General features: G+C 31.4%; 1 protein-coding gene across 7 annotated transcripts in view; it reads left to right on the top strand.

Moving 5' to 3' along the window:
* LOC117103223 (V-type proton ATPase 116 kDa subunit a-like) overlaps nucleotides 1–8224 on the top strand; it is a 36124-nt gene extending 27900 nt beyond the window's left edge. For all 7 annotated transcript variants that reach the window (XM_033243780.1, XM_033243779.1, XM_033243782.1 and 4 more), the window contains 4 exons: nucleotides 845–973; nucleotides 1954–2071; nucleotides 5322–5493; nucleotides 6573–8224. In XM_033243780.1, the coding sequence (XP_033099671.1) occupies nucleotides 845–973; nucleotides 1954–2071; nucleotides 5322–5493; nucleotides 6573–6666 (513 nt within the window). In that variant the 3' untranslated portion in view covers nucleotides 6667–8224. The remainder of the gene's footprint in view (nucleotides 1–844; nucleotides 974–1953; nucleotides 2072–5321; nucleotides 5494–6572) is intronic.
* Nucleotides 8225–8515: the final 291 nt, after the last annotated feature.

The following is an 8515-nucleotide window of genomic DNA, read 5'->3' on the forward strand; positions in this document are numbered from 1 at the left end:
CCCCCCCCCCCCTTTTGGATATTTCTGGATCCGCCCCTGGTTCCTGTGCACACTCTGGAAATTTTCTGACAGGAGTACAACAAATCTGACAGAGGTTCCAAACCAAGCAGCTGTATAAAGTTACCGGTTAGGTTCCTAGAGTATAACTCTGGGTGGGATTGGGGGTGGGGGTTGGGGTGAAAAAGAGCGAATTTAAAGTTTATGACAGACCACAATCTGTATTAGGAACTGATATTACATTAACGTATAGTTGGATTGGCATATTGATATTTTTTCATCTGACTACCTCAAATGGCATTCAACTAAAGGGGGTCCATGCTTGTTGGGGAGGGCGTTTCCTTTTACTCCTGCTGGCGATGCCACTATGAGTAACGTAAGGGTTTTGTGTTTTCAATTAAATATGCCACTGTCCTAGTTAGCTTAAGTGGTAGTTTAGTCTTGTAGTGTATAAAATTCTCTGCAAAAAATGTACTTTAATAGGATTTAATAATAATAATAATAGTAATAATAATGTGGGATTTAATTTTCAAATTAAAGTAAACTAAAAAGATGAGTCTTAAGACCTTAAAGATCTCAACTAAAAGAGACTCACGAACAAAAATAGGAAAGCTATTATTATTATTATCATTATTATTTAGTATTAAGATTATTTGAGTATCATTATATATTGATATCTACTAAATATATATTCAATATGCAGATAAAATTTAAATAGTTTTTTTTAATATTTTTTATATTTATAAGTACAGTATTTCAGAAGTTATTATTAAACATTGAATAAAATTGTTAGTAAATACACTCATCTGCTGTGTTAACTATCTTTGTAATTTACATCTTATCTTAGGTGAAAAAATACCAAGGAGCACGGATGACCAAATCACAGCAACTTGGAGATGACACTGCAGAGATAATTCACCATGATGATCTAGATGAATCTGAGTCAACCAGCTCAGAAGATTCTCAACAAGAGGAAGTAGGATATAGTTTATTATTCTTGAAATGATGTTTATAATCTTGTAATTGTATTTTTTATATCTTGACTGGATATGTACCAAATGGGTCCCAATGCATTTGGATGTTTAGAATCAGTATGTTTTGGTAGACAAATGAAACAGACAACATGAGACATATAGAATGAAACAAAAAACCTGAAACAAAATGGTAGCAAGAACATAGAACAGACAGCTTAGGACATGGAACAAACAACATAAAAAATAAAAACAAATAAAGTGGATTAAACAAGATAAAGCAAATAACATGAAACATAACCATGAAGAAAACTACATGAAACAAAATGAAACAATCAAATCAAATCCAGTCATCAAACATTTATTTCACCATGGCCAAATATACTCATACAACAAGGCATAGATGAGGACCAACCGAGAAGCGTGTCTCGGTTGGCCCTTTGACAAAAATACAAAACAAACTTCAAACAGAATGGTGAAAAAAACATGAAACAAATATCATGGATCTAACAAATAACATAAAACAAATTACATGAAACAAAGTTGAAACACCAATATAAAAAACAAAAAAAAAAAAGAACATGGAACATGTGACATGGAGCAAAACAAAATGTTTGAAAGAAAAGATACAGATTCCAAGGATTGTTAAAAGCGAACATATTGTAGACGCCAATGTTCGGTTGAATTAATGGTTATGTTGCTTAATGACATAATTGGTACATAATATACAAAGTGCTCATCATAGAATTATACTGTTACAATAATACTGTCTGGATAATCATGCTGTAGAAGACATACACTCAAATTGCTATTCTCCCTAATTTGAATAAATGTGAGCCCACATTTTTGTTCTGTGCATATAAGTATCCTCTTTGTCCTGCCATTGGTTACAAACAATATTCCTGTGCCTCATTCATATACTATCAGCATGATTTTGTGTTGTACTGAACTATTTTGAAAATGAATACTATTTTCTGTTTTTCAGTTTGAATTTGGAGAAACTTTGATCTATTCTGGAATTCACACCATTGAATACTGTCTAGGCTGCATCTCCCACACTGCTTCTTACCTGCGTCTATGGGCTCTCAGCCTTGCTCATGCTGGTAAGTTGTAGGCCTAATGATATCATTCACTACTTCCATAACACCCAAGGCTCTCAGCTTCTAAATTGTGTTGTAATTCATGAAGCGAGTAAATGTTATTACACTTCAATAGTATGCATTCCATTTTAATTAAATAATACTGTGGAATAACAGTCAGGCGACAATGAAGGCTGAAACAATACTTATGCGAACCATTAATTTAAAAAAATTGTTTTTATTTATTAAAAAAAAGTACTTTAGATTAAAATATAGGCTTTAGTGTCAGGTTAAAAGTGTTTGCATTGGAGTCATTAAAAATAATTAAAAAAATAATTCTTTACTAGAGTTTATTCCTTTTACACTGTGCAGTAAAAGAATAGCCTTCTGTGGTGTAATTTTTTTAAACAAAATATGTACTACTAATGACATAGGAAAATAAAAGAGCTTCACGATAGAAGATGCCATCTGGAGTGGTAATCTCTCAAACACTACAGTAGCTCATTCTGCCCCTTACCTTTAGTAGAAATGCCTACCTACTACATAAGGCATAATAAATAACAAAACTTCCATAGATACTGTACTTATTGAATATGTATTTTGAACATTTATTCAGTAAATCAATCAGTTATTATGTTGACTTATAAATCTGAAAACAATAATTAAAGAGGTGCAAAATCCTTAGAAATAAAATAAGCGTGAAGCTTGATAAACAATTGTGGATTTTAAGTGGCCTGTTAGAGGGCTCCCTTCACTTTAGAATTACATAGTGTGATGTATTCTAATGGATGTAGCATTTCGAGCAGGACTAAATATTTAATTAACAGTTTATTAATAATATAAAAAAAATGTGTACATTGTAAATTTTTTCAAAGTGAAGTAATTGCTGTATAGCCAACAGTAATAATATAGGACCTACATATGTGGCAAAGACAAGCCAAACCAGTCACTCGTCGCAAATCCTGTTTTGGAGATAATCGCCAAAACATGCTGGAATTTCAAAATTTTGGAAATTAAAACTGCAGATTTGTTTTATGAGTTACTTTAGTTTGCCTTTCTGTCTGTTGCTCCAGTGGCCACCTTTCTCAAACCAAAAAACCTTAATATTGTCAAACCTATGGATTGACTTTTGTAGGTAACTAAACCAAACTCATATTGTTTGAATATTTGTTTTCAGTTTCAATTTGGTGAGGCATTGATCTACCAAGGAATTCACACCATTGAATACTGCCTAGGTTGTATCTCGCACACTGCTTCCTACCTGCGTCTATGGGCTCTCAGCCTTGCTCATGCTGGTAAGTTGTAGGCCTAATGATATCATTCACTACTTCCTTAACACCCAAGGCTCTCAGCTTCTAAATTGTGTTGTAATTCATGAAGCGAGTAAATGTTATTATACTTCAATAGTATGCATTCCATTTTAATTAAATAATACTGGGGAATAACAGTCAGGCGACAATGAAGGCTGAAACAATACTTATGCGAACCATTAATAAAGTACTTTAGATTAAAATATAGGCTTTAGTGTCAGGTTAAAAGTGTTTGCATTGGAGTCATTAAAAATAATTTAAAAAATAATTCTTTACTAGAGTTTATTCCTTTTACACTGTGCCTTCTGTGGTGTAATTTTTTTAAACAAAATATGTACTACTACTGACATAGGAAAATAAAAGAGCTTCACGATAGAAGATGCCATCTAGAGGGGTAATCTCTCAAACACTACAGTAGCTCATTCTGCCCCTTACCTTTAGTAGAAATGCCTACCTACTACATAAGGCATAATAAATAACAAAACTTCCATAGATACTTATTGAATATGTATTTTGAACATTTATTCAGTAAATCAATCAGTTATTATGTTGACTTATAAATCTGAAAACAATAATTAAAGAGGTGCAAAATCCCTCGAAATAAAATAAGCGTGAAGCTTGATAAACAATTGTGGATTTTAAGTGGCCTGTTAGAGGGCTCCCTTCACTTTAGAATTACATAGTGTGATGTATTGTAATGGATGTAGCATTTCTAGCAGGACTAAATATTTAATTAACAGTTTATTAATAATATAAAAAAAATGTGTACATTTTAAATTTTTTCAAAGTGAAGTAATTGCTGTATAGCCAACAGTAATAATATAGGACCTACATATGTGGCAAAGACAAGCCAAACCAGTCACTCGTCGCAAATCCTGTTTTGGAGATAATCGCCAAAACATGCTGGAATTTCAAAATTTTGGAAATCTATTTTATTGCACTTAACTAACCTTTATATATCTATACATCATGCTATGCTGTTATTTTCCTCATTTTCAATGTTAAAACAACAATTTTTAACAATTTGGTGATGGTTTCTGCCTAAGAAATGCCTGAAATCGTAAACTTTGAAGGCTGATTTCTCAAATATTGTTCTTTAAACAGCTGTATGTTTAAACTCATGTAACTTCATAACAAAGTGTCGGATTTAAATGATTCTTTTACCATTTTATAGCTCTCATTTTACTGTTTAACACTGTATTAATAACTAAAAATTGATTTTTGCGACGAGTGACTGGTTTTGCTTGTCATTGTAACATATAATGTAGCTTGAAATATAATACACAACACACAACCATATCCAATGTACCAGGCAGCTGTTACAGCACAGCACACACTACTGTGTGCTTTTCATATAGCCACAGAGATATGCCTATTTTAAAGTTTATGTATATATACAACCCATAAAATTCACATACGACTTCAGTTTATGTTGGCGTAGCTCAAGATTCCACTTTTGTAAAACCAGGGCCTAGACCCTTAAGTTGGCTGGTAATCAATTTAGGAATTTCCACTGCAAAAAATCTGTCAATCATTTTTTTTTTTATCTTTGTATTGTTAGAATTTTAAAATACATTATTTGATACTTTTAAATGAGCTTATTGTGCTTTGTTTTCATATTTTACCACAGCCTGTAGGCTGTACCTAACATAATTATTATTTTTTATTTTATTAATATATTTGAATATTTACTATTTATATCCACCTACTCTAAGATGTGCAATGAATCTCAGTTATTAACTCAATTTGGTTTCATTTTCTGCTACTCATGTTTTACATTTACTTATTAATATTAGCTGTTGTCTTGAGTATTTATGTGTGTACTATTTTATTATTTAAAATTTTAACGTCTCTTTTTACTAAGCATGTTTGTATTTATTAAAATGAAAATGTTCCTGCCTGAAATCTTTTTTTTTTGGACAATAAAGAAATCTTGAATCTTGAATATAACATTTTATTCACAGAATTGTCTGAGGTACTGTGGACAATGGTGTTGAGATTAGGTCTTTCAATGGAGGGTTGGATAGGCTGTATAGCTATCTACTTGCTGTTTGCATTCTGGGCAGTTCTTACTGTTGCCATCCTCATCTTCATGGAAGGCTTGTCTGCATTCTTGCACACCCTACGTCTTCACTGGTACGTTAACATGTTTCTATAGTCATTTTAATTTAGTCATTGCTTCAACACATGTATAACAGTTATTTTAGACTCTCTTTGCTGCATTTAAGTTTACTTCGCAAACTTGATTGCTTATAAATATTTTGGATAGAACATTAAATACCATTATAAATCGGTAAAGCCCTATCATATGACATGTCTAAATATGGTCATGATGTCTAAAATATGGTCATGATATATATGATCATGACCATATATAGGCACATCATGACCATATATAGGCACATCATGACCATATATAGGCACATCATGACCATATATAGGCACATCATGACTATATATAGGCACATCATGACCATATATAGGCACATCATGACCATATATAGGCACATCATGACCATATATAGGCACATCATGACCATATATAGGCACATCATGACCATAGGCACATCATGACCATATATAGGCACATCATGACTATATATGGGCATACAACAGTGATAGTGAGCACAGAGCTTAATGTTATGTAGTTAGATTTATATAGCGCATTATACAGGAATCTCAATGGGCTTGATGAATGCACTAGCTCCTACAGTAACTTCCTTCTCCCCTCGAGCTACCTGGTAAATTGCTCAAACCAGTTCCAATATTATCGTTGTAGGTTGCAGCACCCCTGACTTACAGTATTTAATTGATATTATTAATAATTGATGTATAATTATTCTTGCTTTATTTTGTAATTATGATTTATTGTTATTTTGTTTACTTTTTTTATTACCAAGCATTTAAACGATCCTACCCTGTGGTGGATAGTTTAAATTTAGTTTTGAATATTATCATTTTCCTTTTTTATTGCCAACTTACGGTTCTTGAATGAAATAATTCCTAGGTGTAGGCAGAGTGTATTTATTTCCTGTATTGTATAATGGAGTTTAAGTTGCACTTTATTATTTATTTGGTTATTTATGCATATTTATTTAAAATTCTGAAATGAATACAAATATTATTTTTTTCTTAATAATTGAGTTACATTTTTATTATGGTTATTAGTTTGCTGATGTCTGACCATTATTCCATTATGTCTTCTTCTCATCCAGGGTGGAGTTCCAGAGCAAGTTTTACAAAGGTGAGGGTCATCCATTCCGACCTTTCTCCTTTGAACCTCTGTTAGATGATAAAGAAGAGGCTTAAGATGAGTTGCCATTTAATAATTGTTGTATATTTGGTGATAAACAACTTTCATGTTCAGGTGTCTATAACCTTGGTTAACAGGTGAAGAATTAGGTAAAAATTAAAGGAAAATAAAAAAAAACTCAATTGTCTGCTACCCCATCACATTGACAAAAAAAACACAGCCTCATTCTCCATTCCTCAGGATAACAAAATTGTTGCACACTCTGTGCATGACAGATTCTGTATCCATTGACCAGGAAAGAGAAAAAAATGCACTTTGTAAAGTGGAATACTTTTAAAAACATAAGTAATAGATTGTATGTTGTATGTTTCAAATAATTATGTTCTCCCTAATGATAATGTACTTTTCAGAAGTTTATGTGAAAGAAAAATAAAATGTTTTAAATTGCAAAGAATAGTATAATTACAGAGTATATCATATTAAGGGTCAGAGTTGAAAAATTGCAAGGTTTTGTTCAAATCTATATATAATTGGTGGTGTAAGTGATGGAATAAATAAATATTATGGGATAATAATAATAATAATAATAATAGTAATAATAATAATAATAATAATAATTTATTAGGAACTACACTTTTCAATCAGTGGCACACTTCTCAATAGAAGGTGCGTCCAAAACAATATATACAGTAAAGTTCACAAAAAAAGACTTATGCTAAGAAAAAGACAATTCAAATTTTCAAAAGGGACATTAAGGAAAAGTAAAAAAAAAAAAAAAAAAACTGTTCAGTCAGGATAACAGTTACAGCATGAATACAGATGTACTGTGCATATGTGTGTATATATATAATATATGCTTCACTTCAGAAACCATATGTTAGGCTTTTTGGTTAAAGTAACCTGTCCGATGTGTTTCTTGGGTCTTATTGTATTGTAAGGTGTGTGTTATTTGTTATTTATATCAGATCTGATAAGTTATCAAATCAATTATAAAATTGTTTTTTAATGAGTAAATAATGTAAATATCTATCATTTTGTGATGATAAATTATAATTTATTGTTTTTTTTTTCATGCTTTCAAACATAAAGTTGTGCAGTTCAGAATTCAACACAACTGTGTGCTCCATTCAATATGGATTTCAATGGTATTTAAAATGTTATATTCACACTGCATTTGAAATGTTTAAAGCAAAAAAAAAAATTATCTCATTCAAGTAGTTAAAACATCCATCATATCACCTTTAGCACTCCATCACTGAATCATTGAGTCATTCCCCAGCAGACCCCTCCCCATTTCAAGACTCCTTGATACGCCGCTGATAGCTAATAAGTTGACTAGTGTTGATAACATTGCGAGCGCTTTGACACACATCAACTGATTGTTAAAGGTGCTATATAAATACAGAAAATAATTATTCTTAATTATGTTAATTTTTATTAATGTCAGTATGAAAATGGAAGCATAATTTGCAACTGTACCCAATATCATTCATTTTCACTTATATGATATTGATTTTTATAACACGAAACAAGGTGTTGATATAGATAAATAATTTATTGTAGTGATGTAATTTACATGAAAAATTGGTGTAAAGAATATATCTATATATTTAGGGATAAATTAAAAGCAATAAATTGGTAGTATTAGAACCTTGGGATAAATTGTATCCATATTATTGTACAATAGTGGCTGCCAATATTAAGCAACAAAAGTATGCTCTCTATAATAAAGAATGTAGGACATAAACCACCCAGGACATAAACCACCCAGGACATAAACCACCCAATTGGAATATACCATTGTTAAAGTGGGTGGGCAACAGGGTGAACAATGTTAGGTGGTCTTGTTTTTATCTAGCTTTACTTAATTTGCTATTGTACACTCCTATTATACGCCTTTAATTC

This window comes from Anneissia japonica, unplaced genomic scaffold (assembly GCF_011630105.1).
Source record: "Anneissia japonica isolate Jap-2015-1 unplaced genomic scaffold, ASM1163010v1 scaffold2652_len1590060_cov184, whole genome shotgun sequence".
NCBI classification, from domain to species: Eukaryota; Metazoa; Echinodermata; class Crinoidea; order Comatulida; family Comatulidae; genus Anneissia; species Anneissia japonica.